Genomic DNA, 23,713 nt, shown 5'->3' with positions numbered 1-23,713 from the left:
GGAAGTAACCTCAGTATGTTATTTTTCCTTTCCTTCATTCCTTGGCATGCCCCTCATTCACAGCCTAAATAAGGCAGATTAATAGAAATTAGTTCCTTGGGGAGAACCATGTGTGGTAATTTTGAAGCAAGTATGCATAGCCACCCATCTAAATCCAAGAGCCCCCAGGAGGCCATCACCTCTCTAAAGACTTAAAGAGGATTAAAGTTTTAAATGCTGGGCGTCTTGATTAATTTGGTGATAGTGGGTGGTGTGTTGCATGAACAAACATCTGGTTTGCAGATTAAACCTGTGAGAAATGACTTGGCATTGACGGGATACATCTCTGTGCCCCTATGGAGTAGAGCTGCAGGAGCAGGTCCAAGCTGGGATTAGCCCAGCCAAATTTGATAGACAGCCCTTCATCAACCAGCAGAGCCTGCTGGCCCTATGTCTGTATCTCCATTACCCAGATCAGAGCCTCTCACAGCTCTGCTTGTGTCAACCAAGGCTGGAGACTTGTAGCTGTACGTAACCTTGCTACTCAGTTCGTACTGACCTAGGAATAAAATTCTAGCCACAATTTGTCAGAAACATTCCCACTGTCATGGGACCTGAAGGCCCCCTTTGTATTATCCTCCTCCTCCCTTTCATTTACTCATTTCTTCCTTTGATAAATACCATTGAGTCATTATGTGCTAGACACTGTTCTTATTGCTAGGGGTTACATTCTATTAATAAAGATAATTTAGTAAAATGTCATAAAATATTAGAAGTGATTAAGAGAAAAACCGCATGGGAGTTGTGGTCACAGGAAGCATCTCTTAGGTATTTGGGGAAATCTCCAGGTGTCTTGCTTCTGCTCTTGGTCATTACCTTCTCCTGACCTAACCCAGCAGTGGTGGGCGACTGGGAGCTCAAGGTCAGTCATAAATGTTCAGAGGAACCCACCTGTGGCCAACTGCAGCCACAGTGCTGAAGTCACCCGACCCATGGCACCCTTACATGGAAGTCCTATTTGTGAGGATGGGATGCATTCTGGCCACCATGATATGGATCTTTCTGTCACCCCACTGCCACTTGCCACTGCTGTGTTCACCAAGTAAGTCTTAGAGATTAGAGTGAAGCGGGTTTACATTCATCAATTCTATTAATTTGTAATTTACAGATGTAATCTGTGAATATATTCTCACTGTAAATCATTCAGAAATAACAAATAAGTCAAAAACGGTTCATGACTATTACCCATCTCTAAAGGGAATACACTGTTTTATGCACAGCTTTCTGGACCTCTTCCTCTGATTTTTACTTAGAAATATAAACTCACACACTCAGACATGTACACACATTCCCCTACCAACCCTGCAAGAGTGGGTATGTTATTGCTTTGTGGGGCCTTTTTTTTTTTTTTTTTTTCTCCTTACATACATGGTGTATTTGAATGCCATTTTGGAACTTCATTATTCTACTCATTGTGAACTTTCCAAATTAGTATAGAACTTTGTAATTTCCTTTCCACTGCTCTTTGACAACCCATGGTATAAAGTGTGTTTTGTCTTAAAAGGTAAATGCTGAAGAATGGAACTGTTGGATATATTTTAAATTATTATTGGACTGGAGGCTTAGCTCAGTGGCAGAGTTCATGCTTAGCATGAGCAAAGCCCTGAATTCAATCCCCAGCACCACATAAACAATATATGTGTATATTATACATCGTTTCAATCTTATGCTGATATGTACTCCCACCAGCAGTTCATGAGAAGGCCTTTTCTGCTTTCACTCACAAACCTTCCTCCCTCAGGCCCAGCCCTGAACTCATGGAGGCTGGACTAAAGCAAAAACAGAAAGATACACACAAGTTACCTTGCTCTGTGATCCCGAGACTCTGGCTTTGGGGCACTGTCTCTGAGAGTGTGTTCATTCCCAGGAGCCTCTGGAGCAAACAGCTAGAAGACCTTTGATGCTACACTGGGAAAGAGAATCCATTTGATAAAAGGGCTCACAGGGTGTTGCTTATTTTAAAAGGTCATTTTTCTAAAAGGTACTTTATTCTCATGGTCCTGATTTTAAGTAGTTAATAAAGTTAACAGGTGGGTTTTATCTTACCCCCACCCTATGGTCACCCAGTACCACTCCTCAGAGATAACTATTAATATCTCTTTGTTGTATATTATTCCAGAAATATGTATATGTAAGTAAAATATGCACATATGGGTGTAACTTTTACCATTTCCCTCCAATGGATGCATATTTTTCTATGGCAGGCAATGTAATAGAAGGTTTGACCATATAGATTCTACAGCCAGGCTTCCTGCATTCAAATCCCAGCTCTACCACATATTACCTTTGTGGCCCCTAAGCAAATAAGTACTGTCTGTCTCAGTTTCTCCATCTGCAAAATGGGGCTTATTGCTAGAGTTATAAAAAGATTAAGTGGGTTAATATTAAAACTGTATCTGGGACACAGAAGCATAAATTTATTTGTTAGTTTACAAAAAGAAAGAAAGAAAATAGGGAAGGTAGGAAGGAACTGTCCAGTTGCAACTTGTTTTTAACAAAATACCTGAGTTTATTCCTCATTCTTTTACAGCTGTGTGAAATCCTTTGTGTGAATAAGATACTGGATGTTTTCCAGTCCCCTGGTAAAGAATGATCGTCTATTCTTTTTCTTCTCAAAACCACTCTGATTAATAGCCCTGTCAATGGACATTTTGCACGTGTGTGAATGTCTGCTGAATAAATTCATCAAAGTGGAATTGCTGGGTCAAAGAGTATGTGCATTGTAATTTGATAACGTGTTGCCTCTTTGCCTTTGTGGAATTTACAACTGTTTACCCTTATGAACAACAGTGTGGGAAAGGGCCTGTTTCCCAGACCCCTGAACACAGTGCTAGTGAGCTTTTGGATCGTTACCCAAGTGATAAATAAGAATTGTATCTCAATGTGGTTGTAATTTGCATGTCTCTTTATGATGAGTGAGAGTGCGTATCTTTTCATGTGTTCTAAAGCTCGGTGTCCTTATCTGCAAACTGTTCCTTTGCTTTCTCCATTTTATAAATGTGCTATTATTTATTTATTCTTTACTGACTTATTACTTCTTATTTATTCCTTACTGATTTCTAAGATATTTTGACTTATTAAGGAAGTTTGCTCCTCGTGATTTGAATTACATTTACTTTCCCCATATTTTACCTATCTTTTCACTTTTGTTTTAGGGAATTTTAAAAATTGTTTCTGTATTCTAACTTATCAATCCTTTCGTTAATGGTTTTGAGTATTGTGTTATAGAATAGCCTATAACCTTTACTACTCTTATGTGATAAAAGAAATTGCACACAATTCCAAAGGGTCTTTTAGTACTTTTATGGTCTTATTTTTTCCAACATTTAAATCTGAAATCCACTTGGCATTTATCATGATCAGCTTGTGAGTGGTGGAATGGTCATAGTTCTGTACTCCCACCTACCCCCTCTGCTACTTAGCAATATATCTTATTCCCTTTGAGCTGGATGCATTGGACACACCTCCACCCTTTCCGCTTCGGATTTTCTCCAGTGGCTTTATTTAGCACTCCTACCATCCCTGGTTTCCATATGCCAAATCCAAAGACATTTCCTATAAGCTCCCTGGCAGCTGTGTGATATCTGGTCACATATTCCTTCCAGGACAATCTTTAATATTCCCCAAAACCACTCCTGTTTGTCCTTGGACTTCCTCTTCATTTCTAGCTGCTTGCTGAGGATCACCCTGAATGCTCTCCTTTCTTCATGTGAGGCCCTGGGAGAGGTGGCTTTGCAGATTCCAAATGATCAGCCTCTCTGCCCCAGCCTCCCTACGTAGCCCCATCCTACCAAAGGTATCATGTCATCTCTACCATGAGTAAAACACATTTCTGTTTTTTCAGAGTACTTTTTAATCTGAAATTCCCCATTTCTCATGGTATATTTCCTACCTATTTCTTCTACCACTATCACAGTTTAGTATTAGGTACTTTTTCATTGTTATTTATGAATATCTCCATGGCCAACACCTACACACCTGCACACTGACCTTTCATGAAGTTTAAAACCTCTTTTTTCTTTAACCATGATAAAAGTTCATGAGAAGAACTCCATATGTGACTGTTCCATGTTCCCCATGCCCACTCCTGACACTCCCTATACAGCTTCCTCCCCTATTTCCTTTATTTTTTTTTACATTTCTTTATTGCTTCTTTTTTGTTATACATAACATGAGGATCCATTTTGACATAATTTAAAAAACATGGAATATAATCTGCTCAAATTCAGTTCCCAATATTTCCTAGTTCCCTTCCCCTGCCTCTCTGTTCCCGTCCTTCTACTCTACTGATTTTTCTGCTATTTACTTTTAGATTTCTTTTTCTTTCTGGTTTGTGTCTTTTGAATAAACACAATGGTGAGATTCACTGTGGTATACTTATGGATATACATAGGAAAGTTAAGTTAGATTCATTCCTCTTCTTCCTTTGTCTCTTCTTCCTCACCCTTAGTTCCCTTCATCTAGCCCACAGCTCCTTCTTTTTTTTTTTTTTTTTTGATGGAATCCCTCTCTCTTTTCCCTTTCTCTCTTTCCTTCCCCCTCCCCCTCCTTATTTTGCACTAGTTTCCACATATCAGAGAAAACATTTGACCTTTGGCTTTGTGAGTCTGGCCTATTTCACTTAGCATGATTTTCTCCAGTTCCATCTATTTTCCAGCAAATGCCATAATTAGAAACCTCTTTAGCCACATGCATTCTCACCCAGAGCATCTCTAGCTATAGTCTTCAGGCTAGGACTTCCACTACGGAGGCCAACAATTGCTTTCAGCCTCATGGCTCTGGCTCCCAGACAATAAATACATCTGTCTGCCAGCAGACTCCTTTCTCTTTCTTCTCTTTTAGAACCCAGGAAATTCCCCTTTTTGTGTGGAGTTCTCAACCTCCTCCTTTAGAAAGTCTTTTTGTGGCATTGGTATCAGTTCATGAACCACCAACTCAAGAGCTTGTTCCTGGCCATAGATCTACCCTCCTCCCAACATCCCTTATGAAGATAAATTGTTTCTGGTTAAAGACACGAGGGTCTCATCAGATGTACAGATTTTGGCTTTGCTGGCTCTTCTCTTCATAACCTCATGTTCTCTTTAACCTATTCTGTCACTGATCCACAACCCTAAAAAGTTATGCTCAAAAATAAACCTCCAGCAATGTCACTACGTAAAAATGCAAATTAAAGAATGGCACATTGGGTGTGACACCATGGACATGTGTGCAAGCACACTCTGTTTCTCCTCTGTTTCTCTATGTATGTAAATATACAGAAGTAGGCACTGGAAGAGGCACACCAAACACAATGGCAGTATCCCTCAAAGATGCCTCAAAAGTGACTGTGAAGGCCTTAGGTTAGGCAGTGGTGGTCAGGGGCCTTTTTATTTTTATTTTTTATTTATTTATTTTTTTTAACCTTAGCTGACTGTTTGAACTTTGCTGCAGTGAAAGACATATTCAGTAAATATTTTTGAGTTTTAAAAATTCACTTAAGGAAAAGAAGTTCATTGTAGCTGAACTGGCAAATGACAGTACTTTTAGAATTTAAGAAAAAGTGAGTAAAACTTAAATTTCCTAAAAAGGGACGATGAATAGAAAGCGTAGAGAACACCTGAAGCATATGCCTTAGAAATCAAACAATGCCTCCCATACATACACATACACACTTCCTCTGTGCATGGGCTTCATATTGCTAGAGCTGTTACCTTTCAGGATTTTCTAAAAGTGCTAGAAAATCAGTCCTTACAAACATGCAGTTATAGGGGAAAATGACATAAAATTGCATGTTTTAAGGCAATTCTAAAGCATTTCTTTACCTCCCACTTTTAAGTTTTAGACAGTTTGATTCTTTACTGTTTCTACATACCCAAAGTGGTAATTCTCAAGGAGGAGGGAACCCAAGCCCAAACTACACCTGCGGGGAATTAGTAGGGAAAGAGGCCCTTGCTACTGGTGGGGTGTGCAGAGCAGTCAACAGACAGACTATTCACTTCCAAGTTCAGCATCTGTCAAAAAAAGTAATTCATATAAAGCAACCACACACAACAAACACTATCTTCCAAGTAAAGTCATACCCCACCCCCCATTTTCATGGCTATTTGGCTGTCTTTTGTGCTGGCCACAGAGAGCCAGAATTCCAGTTTCAAATATCAGCTATTCCACTATCTACATGTGTGAACTTGGGCAAGTTACTACACCCTTGTCTACTAGCCCCTGGATCTGTAATGGTGAGGGTGGTTATGAAAACCTCTATTGGAGGGCTGCTCTTGGTATATGTTACTCAGTTTTCCATTACAGCAACAAAGATGATGAACTGAGATAATCAGCTTAGGCAAAGGAAAGATTTATTTTGGTTAACAGTTTTGGAGGTTGCAGACAGCAGTTATGGGACGATGGCATGGCAACACATCATAGCAGAGGACATGTGGAGGAGCTTCCCATCTCATAGCCAGGAAGCCAGGGAGGAAGTGGCTAAAATCCCTCAACACTCCTTGAGGACATCCCCCCAGTGACCCAAGACCCCCTACTAGGCTCTGTCTCTTAAAGTTTCCACCATTTCCCTCTTGTGTCTTGCTTTAGCCTTCAACACATGGGCGTCTAGCAGACACTCCAGATTCAAAATATAGCACAGTCGTAAATGAACTAGGATATGGAAGGCATCTGAATAGTGTCTGAAATCCAAGAGAGCTCTTAGATAAACTTGCTATTTAATATGAGTGGACTCTTGGCTTTCAAAAGTCAAATGATTATCTAGGACACCCTAATTTGTTGACTGCACTGCAACTGGACAGGGCACATATGTTCCTTCAGACAAGCCCTCCAGTCTTCTCAGGAAGCTCCTTTTTGTACCCAGATGGTGTACATTATTGAATGCCCGCTCTTTGATGCCAACTTGGCAAATGACCATTTGTCCTAAGGGCAGAGTTTCTTCCCTTAGGATGAGGTTGTCCTGGGCACACTGTCAGCCAGACCACCTCTCCATCAAATCCCCTAGACCATCTACTCTGGGAAAAATCAGGGCCTGTGCAGTAGGGCCTGGATTTATATATATATATTTTTTTTGGGGGGGGGGGGTTGGTCTTTAGTCAAAGAATTCAAGGATATAATAAACACACAGTTGAGAGCCATCTCTCTGTGGTCACTGATAAAGTAATAACAGCGGTAAGATCTAGACATGCTGTGTGTGGTCCTCCTGGCATGAGATATTTTGAACCAAGAAACGTAAATAAAAATCTCTGTGTTGAGTACAAAGTATGAACACTGGCTTAAAATACAGGCTTTGATTTTAACAGCTCTTTATTCACCGGTATTGGCATCTAGAATACCTTTGGAACATTTTTGTCAAAAGTAGTGAAAGGATGACTGCCTCTTTCATATAGATCTTGTGTATTTGGGAAGTTCAGTGAAACAACCCTGGGTCCCACCAAGTCGCTGGCTCTGGGAGGAGTAAGGAAGAGCTGTCCATTTGAATTTGGGCTCTCAGAGGAATGACTGTCCTTTGACCAACACCTTAACCCAGCTCCTTTGGGTCTGTGTTGCAGGGATCATGTACCGCAAGTCGTGTGCATCGTCAGCAGCCTGTCTCATTGCCTCCGCCGGGTACCAGTCCTTCTGCTCCCCAGGGAAGCTGAACTCAGTGTGCATCAGCTGCTGCAACACCCCTCTTTGCAACGGGCCAAGGCCCAAGAAAAGGGGCAGTTCTGCTTCGACCCTCAGGCCGGGGCTCCCCACCACCATCCTGCTGCTCAAATTAGCCCTCTTCTTGGCACACTGCTGAAGCTGACAGAGATGCCATCCCTACCTGCATTGTTCTTCTGGCCCTGGCTCTTCCACCTCCCCCACCTCTTCTGAGTGTCCTTTTATTCTGGGTAGAGAGGGGTGTCTGTGTTCTCTTTTGGTTCATTTGCAAATAATGAAAGAGTTCCCTGTAAAACACTTTTGTAAGCTCTGAATAAATTCAGTCAGACTGAATTTTCAATGTGTACTCAAGGGAGGGAGTGGAGCAAAAGTTCAGCACTCCTGTCCTTGTAAGCAGTCTAGACAAGGCTGGCAGAATCAGTCCTTAGAAACCTCTAAGGTGGGCATAAACCTTTCCATATCCTCTGGCTTCCATACTGTCCCTGATGGGGGCGCAGTTTATTTTGTGACTTGCTTTCATGGGGGTAGGGTCGGTTCCCATTCAGTTTCCTTAACATTCACACTTCATGCTCCTGAAAACCATTCTCTGCAGCAGAATTGACTGGCTTCGACTCTGAGCTGGGCTGTAGTGACTCCAGACTCAGTTGCTGGGGCTTAGACTCAGGCTTGGCCTCACTCTGAAAAGTGCTTAAGAAAACCTTGTTAGTTCTCCTTGCAGAAGAATTGCGCTGGGAAGCGAAGAAGATGAGCGGACTGCGGATGGAACGGGCACTGTCAGTGGTGGAGCACCCATGGGCGCGCAAGCGCTTCTCCTGGTTGGCATGCTGGAGTGTCAGGTGGCAGCGCAGCACCTGCCCAAACACTCTGCGGAACTGCTGCGAAGACACGTTGTAGAGGAGAGGGTTCACCACAGAGCTGAGGTAGAAGAAGGTGTCCGAGAAGGGGAGGAGGATCATGTACGCCTGGAAGTAGGACCTGGTCCAGTCATGCTTGGGCTTGGCTGCAGCCATGATCCTCCGAATCTGGTTTGGCATCCAGCATACGGCCAATGTCACAACAATCAGCCCTGAGTAGAAGAGAGAAAGAAGAGGGGAAAAAATAGCATGAGAACAAAAATAAATAATAATAATAAAAAACATAAAATATTTAGCCCCTCGGTTCTGTGCTTACTGGCCAGGAAATGGTACCAATTTTTCAATGTTGTGCTTGACAGCTTCTTTTGCCACTAGCAAAAGAGAATTTAACGCTGCTTCAAGCTCCGGGGAGTTGGCTGTGTTAAAGACCATTAAATGCTTTAGACAGTGTATTTATACCTGTTGATGCCTGTTAATTTTAAGAATGTTTTCATTGTTGCTTGTGTATCCAGAAAACATTTTATGTTGTCCATAAATCTGGTTTTGTCATTTTTGTTTTAAAGAAATAGATATATGCATACAGTATAGCCATATTAGGTGAAACAATATTTGTATTTTAAAGTATGTTTTCACAAAGAAGATCCAGTGATGTTTTTAAGTCAAATGGAAGGAGATTTTCTTTAATGAGGAAGCATATTTAGCAACACTGATTTTCCGTTCAATTCTAAGGGAAGCAAAATCAGGGGTAGTCTGTCACTGAGAATGTTTTTTGGACAAATATGTGCTAGGTATGCACATCTATAATTATGATGCTCATATCTACAACAGCACCTCTGCTTCTTTTCAAACACTTTTAGATACATCACCTCTTCCACCTTCATGTGGGAAACATTCTCCAAAAACAAAACAAAAAAAATACATTAAACTTCTTTCAAGTTCAACCAGGAATGTACTCACTGCGTTTGTAGCTCAGTCCCAGCAGACCAGAAACCATCTGGCCCTAGTAAAAGGATGCCACTTGATGAACCCTGTGTAGGTCAAATGTTGGCTGCATGTACCTCTGTTTGCATTCTCACTTGCTTGCATCAGATTTATGTAATCATTGCTATTCTGTGATTCTGACAGAGGCAAAGATGCTATATAGCCCACAAACAAATAAAATTGCAGTTATCATGAGAGTTTTCTATAGTGACAAAACAAAACAAAAGGAAGACCTGGGCTTAGCCTCACTCTGAAAAGTGCTTAAGAAAACCTTGTTAGTTCTTTTTTTTTCACAAGAAATCAAGAACACAAAACATAAGTTCCCATGTAGAGAGCTGATATCTTCAAGCAGTATTTACATGTTCAAGAATACTTCCTCCTTCTAAATGGGAGTCATAACATAATCATAAGGAAAATTCATCCACATTATCAAACCTTCTGATTTTCTAGGGAAGTAATGATTGACAGTGATTACATATTGCCTATGATTGATGGTAAATATTATTAATAAATGTTCAAGGAAAACAGCCATGTGCCCATGCCCTGCCTGACCATCCCTTGCCTGGTGGTGGAGGGACCCTTGGCATGTTCTTGTTCTCTGCACCGAAATAACTACCCTAAGGACAAATCCTCCATGAAACCTGTCTATCAGCAACAGGGGCCTAGAAAACTGCCCTCTTGTGAATTTCCAAGGGTTCTTCCTGTCAGACCTCAGCCCAGGCTTTGAAATACAAACCAATTTGCTTATTTCATCCCTTTGAATCTGCTACCCTGAGAACAGTTAGTAAATCTAAAAATAAAATAGGCAAAGAAACATATTGATCTGATGAAAAGGCAACAAAAAATATACCATCTTAAGTCAAGAGTGTATTCTGAATCCCCTAGTTACAGCTGCTGGATGAAAACAAAAAAGTCAACATTTTTCTGATTTAAAAAAAAGCTTGCATAAGAAAGAGGGAGCTTTTTTCAGGGCCTTGAGGAGCATGCTTACAGTCACCTGTGCTATCACACATTTGTTCTTCAGTTTCTGCTCCTTGTTTTCATCGAATGCAGTTCTGAGTGAGTGATTCCTCCCATCTCATTGTGAAGGGAGATAGAAAGCCTCCCGTACCTGGGGAAGCTACGTATCTTCACAAAGTTTTACATTTTTTTTTTCTCTTCACTGTCACTGAATTTCACAAAACAACTACAGTCATCTACATCTGAAGATGTTATTTCTGAGAATATGGAAATTGAGTGCATGGTTTTAGATATGTGTGATGCTACACGGTGGGAGGTTGTTCTGGTGGCAGAATCTAGGAAGGAGGTGAAAAGCACCTTGTATTACCAGGGACTGAACATTGCACAGCTTTTAAAAATCAACAGGCAAGAACAACAAGAAAGAAGGTGGCGTGGGGCAAGGGGAGAGACGTTACAAAACTGCTTCTCTTCTGCCCTGTTTGTTCCTCCTTTTCTGGATCTCTTGCTCACACAACCCTTATTCTGTTAGCTCTCTAAAGGCACTTGCCTGGTCTCAATTGTCCTTGATAGATCACCCCATCAAAAGAAGCAGTTTAGTAAAAACCAAGACCCAGCATCCAGGGAGGAGACAAGGGACGGGGACAGATCAAGTGCTATGGCTTGCTTTGTAATTTTAGCTGGGATAAGAGTGTTGCCCTGAAATTGAAATGAGTTAGTAAGTGGGAGAGAGCTCAGTCTGAATAAGTAGCAGAATATGGGGAACCAGATCAGAGATTCTTACTGATTAGAAAAAAAGGGAAATTCATCTGTCTGGGGATAGAAATAGGCAGATATGACAGCAAGTACAAACTTGAAGAACAAGAGACACAGGATCTGAATTAGAAATGAATCCGAATTTTAAAATTAGGCATCTGACAGGTCTTGAGATACAACCAAGAATAATGCTGAATAGTTACTGAGTTTTCTCTATGCCAGTTTCTGTGCTGAGCACTCTATTTGTCATGTGTTGCTCCTGACGTCAACCTGGTAAATTCTGACCAGGAAAGTCAAAACAGCAATTTATTTAACAAAAGAAAAAGTTTAGTCTCAGAGGAAGTTGGCTGTCCATGGGCCACAGCCAGGACACAGGCTTGCCAAGCTTCAAAATCCATATTACCTGTTTCTCTGTCAAGACACAATATTGTCAGTTTGAAAACTACAGAAACAAAGCCAAAAAGTAAACTTTAACTAGATTATACCATGTAAAATGAGCATAGAGCTGCTCTGCATACTGAAAATATATAATGTAGCCATAAATTTGATTTAAAAATTTCAAGTCGTCACATTCAAAAGATAGAGGTAGGTGAAATCAATTTTAATAATATCCCCTAATTTAATGCACATATAATTCAGTTTCACATGTAATTTCAACATGTAATCAATATAAAAATTATTGATGAGATATTTCTACATTCATTTTTCATATTATGCCTACAAAACTCAGTGTGCCTTTAATTTTCATGGTATATCTCAATGGGTCCAGATGTATATGGCTAGTGGCTCCTGTACTGAACAGTAATGATGAATAATTCTTCCTACCCCTTCCTCAAGGTAGCAAGCCTCCCTATTTCATCCTCTTTCCATGTCCCTAAATGCCCCTTTCCCGGCCACATATTTAGATATGTCCAATCACGGAAGCTCCAAGGAATCTCCTCTGTAGCCTCTCTTTGCAAAAATGTATGTATTCTTGGTTTATCCAGTCTTCTCATATAAAGCTGTCCATAGAACTCTGAATTATTTAAAGTCTAATTCTGAAAGTACAAAGATGTATTTTGCCTGTTTCATTCTAGACTTTGCCTAACCATTCTGGAATAATGCAAATTGTGCCGGTTACCTGGCAGGGTCATTGGAATATACTTCCCCTACCTCAACTGAAGTTGGGAAAAATGACTGGTGACTTTCTTCCTGTGTTTTGGAAGATAATTTTGTTCTAGAAAAAATGGAGCTTTGGGCACTCAGGTACAGTCAATGACAAATGTGAGACATGTACCCATGGATGATGTAATAGAGGTTAGCCTCTCCAGGAAAGGAAGTCAAACTAGTCCCCTTATAAAATTTGTCATTTTAATAATGACAGATAATTGCTCACTTTTGCATTTGAAGAAAAAATAGTTCATTATTTGAGATGAAACACTGTTGAGAATAAATACCACACCCGAAGTTAACTTTCCGTTCTGGCTATTTACAATTGATTCAATGCTAGTCTCAGTTATTCTGTATTCTGTATCTAAGACAAAGCTTTAAAGTCTTATTCATGCCTTAATAGAGGGAATTAACGATTTGACTAAATTTATGTTTGACTGCAATCATTTGGATATGTATATTACATTTGAGAAAAAAAATCTATAATGCTTTGGTCTTTGTAGTATAACATTCAGTCCACTGTTAAATAACTTCAGTATGAACTTGAATGAAAATCTGTGATCTGAACCCTCTCATGTAAAGCAGGTAAACTGTTTTAACAAGATTATTGATAGAACTGCAATATATTCCAGACAACCCTGCATAGAGAGTTATGAAATACCTTCATGATTTTATCTGTTTTTTCCACAAACAGTACTTTCATTTTTCCTCTTTGATCACTACACTAAAATGACAAGTCATTTGATGATGACACAGATTCATCCTTAGCAAAGTAATGTTTAAAAATAAAAAAAAAAAAAAACAGAGAGATGCAGACATACAACAACACCCTGCACAGTAGACCAACATTTCAACAGCACTCAGTCAGTCTACTTGGTTTAATTTTCAGAAGTGCCTGAGGTTCTGCAGACTGGGATGTGGCACCCTGATACATCTGACATGGTGCTCTGTTTTCTCCCCTCTAACCTTTAAAGTAAAGGTAACTATTTGTGTGTTCCCCGGAATGTTTTTTAGAGACTCAGAGAATGTAAGAGCAGGAAAAGACCTTGAACTCCACCCCTTAATCTCACAAAGGAGGAAACTGAGACCAAGGGATTTGCCCAAGATCTCTATGGGTCAGGGCAGCAGAACTCCTTCACCCTGCAATGCTGATCACAACACTGGACCCTACCCTCGGTTGCCAAGTGAGGCTATTATTTTTTTACTACAGTTCCCCCACCCTCCATTTTAGGCTCAAGTGCTGACCATTCAGAAAATGGGATGTAGAGAGACAGGTCTACACAAGACCTCCTCTCAACATCTTAATTCAGCTTTAGAACTGGGTCCCTGCAAAATAGGCATTTAGGAAAACTCTGGAGTACATGTGCTCCACTCAAAGGGTAAAGCCCCAGTCCAAGGTAGTTGAAGAATGTTTAAAAAACAAAATATAACTTCAGGTCATGACCTGGTACCCTGGATACAGGGACTCCACCTCTCTGCCCATCCATCCACTCATATCCATTCATTGACCTATGTCATTCATGCACTCATGGGTCCATTTTAATCTATCATCTATCTTCTATCCATCCATTCATTCATGTATCCATTTTACGCAAATGTCTACTAAAATAGGTTATTTAGCTAATACTAAGCAGAAAAGATCTGAAAACCTGATCTCTCCTCAATAAAGGTAGCTGTGCGATTCAAATCCCAAAAATTTCCTTTTCTACCTGGTATTGGAGTCACATTTCATTAAAATATAAGAACTTTGAGGTACAATGGGGACATAGAGGATGCTTTGGGATTTCTATGATGATTATGGCTGCTCTATCCTTTTCTGCCTATTTCTGCCCCGACATTCCAATTCTAACTCTGGTTATAATTGGCAGCAATAATTCACTCAGCAAACCTCTTTTAATTGGTTGTGGTCTATTATGGACCCTGTCCTAGGTAAAGATGGTAGGAAGCTGAGGAGAACAGGGCAGCTGCAGCCTGGTTTGCTAAGGACCATGAGAATGATCTGAGCAGAATAGTGCGGCAGCAAAAAGAAGCCTTTGCTGATGTTCCCCCATAAGGACAGTGAGAACTGGAAAGGGCAGCTTGGGCGAAGACATAGCATAGCATGGGATGAAGCAAAGCAATGGCACCCTTCTTCCTGAGAACTGCCAGGCTCAGTGTGGCTGCCACAAAGGGGTGGGCAGAGATGACAGGAAACCAGCATGGTTAGAGAATACTCCATCAGGGTTTGTGGACAATAAATTAACTTGCATATAGTAGGGGGAGGAACATCTGCTGTCAACTGACATTTAAATAGCAATTGCCAGTGGAAAGTAAGCATATGGTTAGTTGAATGAAGAGTCAGGGAAAGAGAAATACATTCAATAAAAGGTTTTAATGCTTTCTTCATTTATACATTAGTGTTTGCCAATCTGCTTCTGCAATTCTCTTGATCTCACTCACTAACCTTGTCTGACCCAAGAAACCCAATAGAACACCAACCTAAACTTAGATTCTAATCTCTAAGACGGTGGTTCTCAAAGAGGGGTCTCTGGAACAGCAGTATCAGCACCACTTGGGAATGCACAAGAAATGCAAAATTTCAGGCTCCACCACAGAGCTATGCAATCAAAGATTCTGGGGGTGGGATCCCGAGATCGGGAGTTATCAGGCCCTCCAGGTCATTCTGGTGCTTGTTCCAGCTGGAGAAAACTGGTCTAAGAAAAACATGAATTGAATTGAAACCCTTATCAGTGGGCATGGACCCAATCACTGACTCCTGCTTGCCTTTGAAGAATCATTTTAACATATATCTGTGGTCTGAACTGACAGTAACTAACGGCCTCCCTCTGGTTCCTCTTTCTGATGACCACCTGCCAGTCCCTCTTCTTTCTGAGCAGCAGCTCTCCCCTTTCATCCTGTTATCTTCTGCTCTCCTTTCTCCCTCTGTATCTCTTCCCTTCTATCTTCTCATTTCCCCCACTCCTTTCCTCTTCCACCTACATTTATCTCTTTCTTTACACGTTTCCCCGGCATCTTCCCTTCCTCTCCTCTCTGCTTTTCCTCCCTGCCCACACCTCACCACCCGCTGTCTTTTCCAAAAACTACAAACCAAGCCACATGCAATGTTGTCAACTCATACCTCTCCTTTTCCATTATTTTCTCAGATGGGCCAGAGAAGATGACTGAATCAGCTGCAGAAAGGTCCTTAATAGCCAGCAGCTGGATACCAGAGAGGGCGATCCACACTCACTGTTGCTAAGTAAAGTAAAGAGTAAAGTAGAGAAGCTATGGATTCAGCTCAAATGGGATGTAGCTAGACATGAACTGAGTGTACCCACCACTGAGAGCCAACCCTAGGTCCCATATCTTCTGACTCTGCTAGGACTTGCTTGGACAACTTGCATTGACTCTCAGTTTAGTGACCCTTGTGTAAACAAATCTGCCTTCTTGTTCTCTTTCTTATTGAGAAATTTTCTTTAGGAGAAGATAGAAGAACTGTTGGGGCTTGGTTTCCAGAGAAGGGCACAGGCCACAGCTTTAAAATGATGTAAACGCCACAGATGGCTGCTTCTGTCCACGAAGACAGATGGTTTGATGTCTCATCCTTGCCCCAGCAATTTGATGGAGCCCAGGAAAGAACTCTCTCCTCAGTGAGACTCCATCCACCATGTGGAGGCCAGAGACCTCTGCAATGTGGCACAGAAGCAGATTCCAAATGGTCTGCAATTTACTAAGCATTACATCCATCTCATTCTGCTCTACAAGCTTCAGTCCAAGAAGAAAACTATAAATCACTACAGTAACAAATATATATTTCTAAAATAAGCTCTCCTGTCTGAGAGCTGTAAGACAGGCACTTGCACTCAAAGTAAATAGCATTTAGGGTCGTCATTGTGGTTTAGTGTCTCTGTTCCTTTATTATGCATGGAAAATGAACAACTGGAATTCATTAAATAAATATTTTTCTATATGAATCTCAACTGTCTGTGGCTGGTGTGGCTTTCTATGCAGACAGTCTGCTCTAAATGCTGTGATAGTAAAACCCTCAAATGTGGTATAGCTACACAGTGTGGTATAACTATGTAGGCCTTTGACTATTTCTCAGCATGGCACTTGAAGCCAAAAGCTTCTTACCTATAGCACACAGTATGGGAGTGTGTGATGGTAACAGGGATTTGATGCACCCCAAATCTGCCAGGGAACTGTGGGACATGAGATATGGAAACTCCTAGCTAGGGCATCTCCCACCACGCAAGCACTAAGCAAGCCAAGTGACTACTGATTTACAGGTGAAAGGCTGCACTTTCTAATAGAACTTAATTCCTTGTAAATATTAGAGAAGTAAAATCATAGAAACCTGGTGTTAAAAAGACCTGTAGGATACTGGTGAGCCAGCAAAACTCCTTGAGATATGGGATGAAGTGACCCAATTCTCACAGCCCAGGGTCTCTCAGTCTGGCGGTGTTTGCCCTTCTGCAAGCTCCCAGAGCAAGCCATGCTGCAGAAGCAGCATCTGCATTTCAGGATGTCAAGATAAGCTAATGTTCCTGCAGGCCCTAGTCCCTCCCCCTCTCCTTTCCTGAGGTTCCCATTGGGTACCCAGAGTCTGGGAGAATCAGTGATAAATGCCTGTGACTGAGGCAGAGGAACCCTTTCTTTTCAGATGGGTGAGGCCTCTTCTGCAGCTCAGGAGAGAGAATCAGTCTCTTAAAGGCTAGGTGTATGAGGTATTGTTGACCTATATTATCCAAAAGGTGAAGTCAGACAGCAATACCACTTCATGTTACTGCTTTGGAATTAGTGATAAGAATTAAAGGCAAGAGGTAATTTCTTCCTTTGCTTTTCTAAATATGGGTGCATTAGACAGCCAGTTTATAGCTGTCATGCCACAAACTCAGTGACTTAAACAACAGAAATTTGTCTCTCACAATTCTGGAAGCTGAAAGTCCAAAATCAAGATACTGAAAGATTCAGTGCATGGTGCAGGATTTCTGAGAGAAAGAGGAGAGATGGAAAGAGAGAGAAAGAACTCTTCCTCTGCTTATAAGGCCGCAAATGCTATTGGATCAGGTTTCCCCTCTTATGATCTCATTTAACCTTAATTATCCACTTCCAAATACATTCATATTTTACATTAAGGTTTCAACCTATGAATTTTGGGGAAACACAATTCATAGTATGGATGAATACTATGACTTCCTACTGACTTCTGTACACCTGTTTCCATGACTTCACACCATCCAGTCACTTTGGTCTCAGGCCTCTGCACATACTGATCCCCTACCTGAACCACACCCTCCTCATCTGTTCTTCCTCTGTCCTTTCTCCCTCCTCTCAGTCCCAACTGCCCATTCTTTAACCAGCTCTTAGTCTAGAAGTTTCTACTTAAGTGTTACTGTCTCCATGAAGCTTTTCTTGTCTATACAAGTCTAAGTCAAGTTCCCTACTAGGAGTTCAACAAGACCTCTCTCTCCCACCTCATCCTCATAGCACTACAGTTTAAACTAGACCATACAATCTATGAGAACAAAACTCTGTCTTACTGTTGTATCCTCAGTATATTGCATAGTAGCTGATCAATAAAAGCTTTAAGAGGGAACGGGGAGAGAGGAAGAGAAGGGCATTAGATACTTCAGGTGAGGGGCTGGAATAGTAAGGCATTTAGCATACATGCCTGTGATGTATATAGAATTAATGTGAAGCCAGCTTCTCTGGTCAGCAGGGTCAGTACTAATCCTCCTGACTCAAGTCCTAGTATCTGGTTCATTTCCATCTCCATCCTGAGGGAAAGAGGAGAACTGAGAATTGACAGAAGAAAATATGTCATTCAAACAAGATCAGAAACCCTAGACCAAGAAGGAGGACTGGAGGAGGATTAGAAAGTCTTGGATTCTGACAACTGCTTTCAGAGACGAGCAGTTTTGGCCTTAAACCCCCTGTGGGCTGACTGACACTGGTTTCTTTCCCTGATTCTTTCCAAGATGGCTCTATGAGATACAAACAGAGTATAAATTAAGATCATTGGGTGAAAGAGAATATAGAAAAACACATTTACCAGAGAGACATATTGGAAGACATTCATTTGTCCCAAATAACTCATCTTGAGTGCCCTTTAAATCACAGTCTCCCATGAAGATACTCCAGGTATTTGTCAGAGAAGCTACAGGCAAAGACCAATAGAGAGGGCTGAGCTATGCTCCAAAGAGAGAAATATAAAGGGCTGAAGAAGAAAACCCCAGAAGAGCATCCAAGGAAGGCACTGTGTCTATATTCTATGCTGTGTGACCTCACAAGAATTAAATCTAATAACTATAATCCCCAAATTTCCCTCTGGGCACAAATAGATTACCATGGGAGAGGACCTGAATGTTGAAGATAGACAGATTGACTCCTCTTCTGCCCCATGCCTGTCACAAATGTCTGGAGAAAGTACTCCCTGGGCACCTTAGGCTTTTCCTCCACATGATCTGGGCACCTTCACCAGAAAAGTCACTCTCAGTTTTACTCTCCAAAGCTCAGGATTCTCATCTGCACAATGAAGATAACACCAGTGCTGGTTGAACAATGTAATGAATGCATAGTGGAGTGCTGGCTGCCAGATAAGGGCAGCCATTGCTGGTTAAGACTACCATCACCTCCATGATCATCTCCACCTCTGAAACAACCAATGCCACTGGAACCAGCACCTCCATCACCATCTTCATCTCTACCTCAACTTCTATAACAATCACCACGACATCCCATCCCATCATCATTATCACCTCCACTAAACCATCATCCATCCATCACCTCATCTATTATCATCACCATCACCATCACTACCACACCACCAACATCATTACTGTCACCAACACAGTTCCCAGACATCAGAGATTTAGGGAAAGGCAAACTAAAACCAGAAGATGTCAGATTCCAACCAATCCCAAACTCCCAGATAAAAGCCAGAAAAATGTGATGCCTTTCTCAGGGCTATTCTGAGCCCTGAGCCCTGTCTGAACCCTCAATCCTCACTCAGCTCCTCTCCAAGAGGGATATGACAAGAGATATGGATGCACTCAAACTGTCTGGTCACTTGGTTAATTGTCCCAAAAAGCCTCTATTCCAGGAACCTAGATCCTTGCTTCTTTCCTTCATCCTTCACTCTCACTATAGAGTGGAGGGGGCAAGGGCTGGGATTTGGAGTCAACATGGGTTTGAATCTCACTTCACTTATTAGTTATGTGACTATGGACTTATATCTCTGTGGAATGGATAAAATTATGGTATCCTTTACATCACTGCAAGAAAAGCTAAAGGAGATGAACACATGTCAAGCCCTGAGCTTAATAGCCATTGATGAATGGAAGCTTGTGTCACTTATTACACAGTCCAATCAGCTGCCCCAGGATAGAGATAACTAACACACAGCTAAAATTAACATCATGCATCTATATCACAGACACTCTTCTAGGTCCTTGACTTACAATTGCTTAAGCTCCACAAGATGTCCTCCACTTAATTCTATTGCTATTAAACAATTAAGAAAGCTGAGGTATGGATGGGTTAAATGACCTATGAAACTCACACAGCTGGCAAGTATCAATACCAGAAGTTTGACCCAGGGCACATGGTCCAGAATTCATGCACTTAAATGCACTGCCCCAGCCGACCCTCATCTGCTGAGAAGCACCTCAGGAGAGCAAAGATCAAATGCTTGCTGAGTCTCAAATGCAAACTAAAATAATTCAATTCAAAATGGCCACAAGTTCAGAAATGAATTTCTTCATGGTGGAGAATACAATCTCAGCTGTCAAGAAATAAAGATCCCCTCTAATGCATCTCAATGACAAGGAAAGGTATTGTCAAGAAAGTGCCCTTTTACATTTAATGTGAATACAGTAAACTTTTCTGTTACTAAGAGAGATGCTTGATGGAATCAAAAGAAACAAACTAATTTGAATAGGAATCTAGCAGGCTAGACCATTGCAGATTGTCTGCTTTTGATTAGGTTTATTTTATGGCAGGCAAGAACCTCCATCCCCCCGCCCCCCCGCCATGCTCAGGAGTAATTCCTGGGAAGAAGAAAAATTTCCTATGAAAATTTATTTAAATTCTGAATTGAAGACTGTTCTCACCCATCCCAGGCTGACTCAGCCCCTCCCCACCAATGCAATCTAGAAGTCACTTTCAAAGTAAATTAGAAAATGATTTAAGTTCCCTATTATATGTTTATCTCATGTAAGTTAGCAGTGAAATTGTTAGAAGAATCTACTGTTGAATGCCAGGACCAGCTGATCTGAGAGATACTGAAAGAGGTGCACCAGGCACTGGGCTCATCCTGTGTTTGATTTAGAGCTCAGAGTCCCAGCTGAAATCAGTAAAGCTCCGAGGAAGTTTGAGGAGATGGTATCAGGCTTCTAAGATAGGGTTCTGTAGGAGAACGATTAGATGAAGATGCCTTCCCATTAATGATTTGAAAAGGAAATGACTGTTGCATGACACGATAAGAATAAATCTCTCCTGGTGGGTTTTTATTTGATGGGGTTAAAAAAAAAAAAAAACTTTGAAGAAATAGTCTCACAGGTTTGGGAACATTAAGTATAATTTCTCTCATCCAAAGGCAGCAGTGTCAGAGATGAACATTATTATAGATAATGAGTACAGTAGAGTACAACAAAGAAAAATTCTGCATCAATTTTTAAAACTGGTCCCCATCTATTTTCCTATTTGCTGTCTCCTCACCTGATCACCAAGTGACAAAGCACCTCAGGTACTGTCCTCATCTCTCTTCCTCCTGATGGGCACCTCTAGTTTGAAATACTATCTCTAGGGAGACAATTTCCAAATCAATGTCCCCAGCCTCAGTAGATAGCCATAGCCAGGATCTTGCAGCCAACTGTTTACCCAATGTCATGGCTTGGATAGCTTGGATGGCCCATAATGGGACAATCCATACTGAGTTAATGACCAGCCAAACACCCAAGGTCGTTCTTGGTCCACTAATCCCAATCAGAATATCCTCTTCCACTACACACTGAGTTTTCCTAGCAGGAAATCTGTAAGTCCTCCAGTTTTACTTCCTCCTCCCTCTCACACCCAATTAATCCTTAATCCTGTCGTTATACATCCAACATCCAACATCTGTTCTCTTCTCACTGTCTGTACTGCCACCCCTCTAATAGGGGTACCATTAGTTCCCACGTGGACCTGACAGCCTCTCCCCATCCCAATCTTACAGTCACTCGTGCTCAAGCCATTCTCTGTATAAGCTGAGGTCACGGTAAGTCACAAAGCTGTTCATGCCCCCTGCCTGTGCTGAAAACACTTCAATGACTACTTATTGACTTTAGCATGAGGCCCCCAGTCCCTAACAAGTCCTATGACATCTGACCCAGTTCATGTCTCATCTCTCCACACACCACCCTCCTGCTTAGTGACACTGTGCCAGACTCCAAACCTTTCTTGGTTCCTGGAGCCACAACTCCCTTCCACTCCAGGGCTCCTCCCCAACCAGTCTCTTCCCTCATCTTAATCCTTACTCATTTTTCAATGTAAATGAAAAGCTGTCTGAGACCTCCCTGCTGGTTCTTCCTGTTACAAATGCCTGTGCTTCTTGCCCATGCTGGGTACATCTGAACATATTTAGTTGGAGCTTGTATAGTTCATGTCAGTCTTCTAGTCATGTGAGCTCCATGTGGGCTAGTGCGGGTAGACCTGTCCTGTTGCATGTCTGTGCTGCTGGACAGCATTGGACACATGGTGGGGATACAATACATTTGAGAACTGTTGACTTGATTCTCCCAATGGAGTAATGAAGTAGATGTGGTAGAAGCTCATATTCTCATTTTACTGGTGGAAAGGGTGAGATGAACTACACCAAACCAATCTGGTTTGGGATACAAAGAAAATAAGTGAAAGACAGTATAAAATTTGGACCTTCTAATTAAAGATGTACTCCAAGTTTGTCACCCGCAGTGTCATGTCTCCATGTTCCAAATCCTCTTCCTGAAATCCAATTCCACAGCTTCTGAACCCAGAGGTTGGGCCAGAGAGTGAGGCAAACCTGGAAACTTTCCTAGGATGAACTGAGGACTGTCATCCAGCCTTTGTCCTTAAAGACCTAAGTCACTATGGAACAGCACATTCAAGTCACTGAAACTGGGCTTTTTTGAACCTGGAATGACCCCAAAGAAGACAGATGAGTTTCCTCACCTGTAAAATAAGGAATTGTCTTAGATTTTTGAGACCTTTTATAAATATAAAACTGTGGTTGTTTAACCAGTGTTGCAGGATCCTTATCTAAAAATTATGGACTGGTCAGCACAGTTGTGCATGCCTGTAATCCCAGTGACTCTGGAGGCTGAGGTAGGAGAATTGCAAGTTGGAGGCCAGCCTCAGCAACTTAGAGGGACCCTATCTCAAAATTAAAAATTAGAAAAAGAACTGGAGATTTAGCACAATGGTAAAGCAACCCTGAGCTCAATCCCCAGTATCAAACAAGTAAAATTAAATTAAGAAGTAAATAAAAAGTATGGGCTGCATGAATCACATTTTACAGGGGTTTGTGTATGAACTAAATTAGATAGGACATTTATAAATTTTAGAATTTCCAGTCACACAGATTCAAGGGATTACAATAATTTCTGTATATAAAATTCTCAGTGATTGAATTGCCTTGTCTTGCCACACAGTGTGGTCCATGGCATCTCCTGAGAACTTCTTAGACATGCAGAATCTCAGACCTCACCCTAGACCTGTTGATCAAAATCTGCATTTTAATGAGATACTGGTTGACATGGTGCCTATATTAGAGATCAAGTTTCTTAGCATCATATCCAGGCCCTTCATGAACTACCTTTTGCCTGTCTTCTGAACCTTTCCACCAGTCCCCAGTGAGCCCAGTGCTCTAGTTTTTCAAAAAGGCTTACAATTCTGGGAGGCTCTATGTATCTACCCAGGGTAGGTTACAGAAGACTCCAACCAGCTCAAGTATCCTTTCCTCTGAGAAGAGCTCCCTGACTTTTCAAAGAAAAGGGACCACCCCAGACCTTTTCTTCCATAGTAGTGTCCATGCCTGTCTCACTGCGAGCACCTGGAGAGTAAGGTTCATGTCCCAACCAACAACTCATATCTGGTATAGCCCAGTAGGGCTTCAATATGTGCTTATTAAAAGTATGAAAGAATATTGACTTCCTTTAAAATATATGTCAATGTCCCATCCACCTGAATTTCAGATTAAACTAGAATCTACTGTATTCATACATGCATGTACCCACCCCCACACACACCATTGTACTAAGAAAAATGATTTGGGACTTACAGAAGAAAAATCAGATAACTTTTCCCAGCTCCACTCCAGAAAAATATGCATAGAAAACAGTGGCTTCAGATTATTC

General features: G+C 41.4%; 2 protein-coding genes across 5 annotated transcripts in view; one reads left to right on the top strand and one right to left on the bottom strand.

Annotated features, from left to right (window-relative positions):
- LYPD1 (LY6/PLAUR domain containing 1) overlaps window positions 1–7,801 on the top strand; it is a gene marked incomplete at its 3' end in the record, with an annotated part of 29,752 nt that extends 21,951 nt beyond the window's left edge. For all 4 annotated transcript variants that reach the window (XM_079135701.1, XM_079135699.1, XM_079135700.1 and 1 more), the window contains exon 3: window positions 7,566–7,801. In XM_079135701.1, coding sequence (XP_078991827.1) covers window positions 7,566–7,801 — 236 coding nt within the window. The remainder of the gene's footprint in view (window positions 1–7,565) is intronic.
- Window positions 7,802–8,219: 418 nt separating this feature from the next.
- GPR39 (G protein-coupled receptor 39) overlaps window positions 8,220–23,713 on the bottom strand; it is a gene marked incomplete at its 3' end in the record, with an annotated part of 214,735 nt that continues 199,241 nt past the window's right edge. The window contains exon 2 of the mRNA XM_079135677.1: window positions 8,220–8,728. Coding sequence (XP_078991803.1) covers window positions 8,220–8,728 — 509 coding nt within the window. The remainder of the gene's footprint in view (window positions 8,729–23,713) is intronic.

This window comes from Sciurus vulgaris, assembly GCF_902686455.1.
Source record: "Sciurus vulgaris genome assembly, chromosome: 3".
NCBI lineage: Eukaryota > Metazoa > Chordata > Mammalia > Rodentia > Sciuridae > Sciurus > Sciurus vulgaris.
The sequence above is the reverse complement of the archived record's forward strand: the minus strand, read 5'-3'. Positions and strand labels throughout refer to the sequence as shown.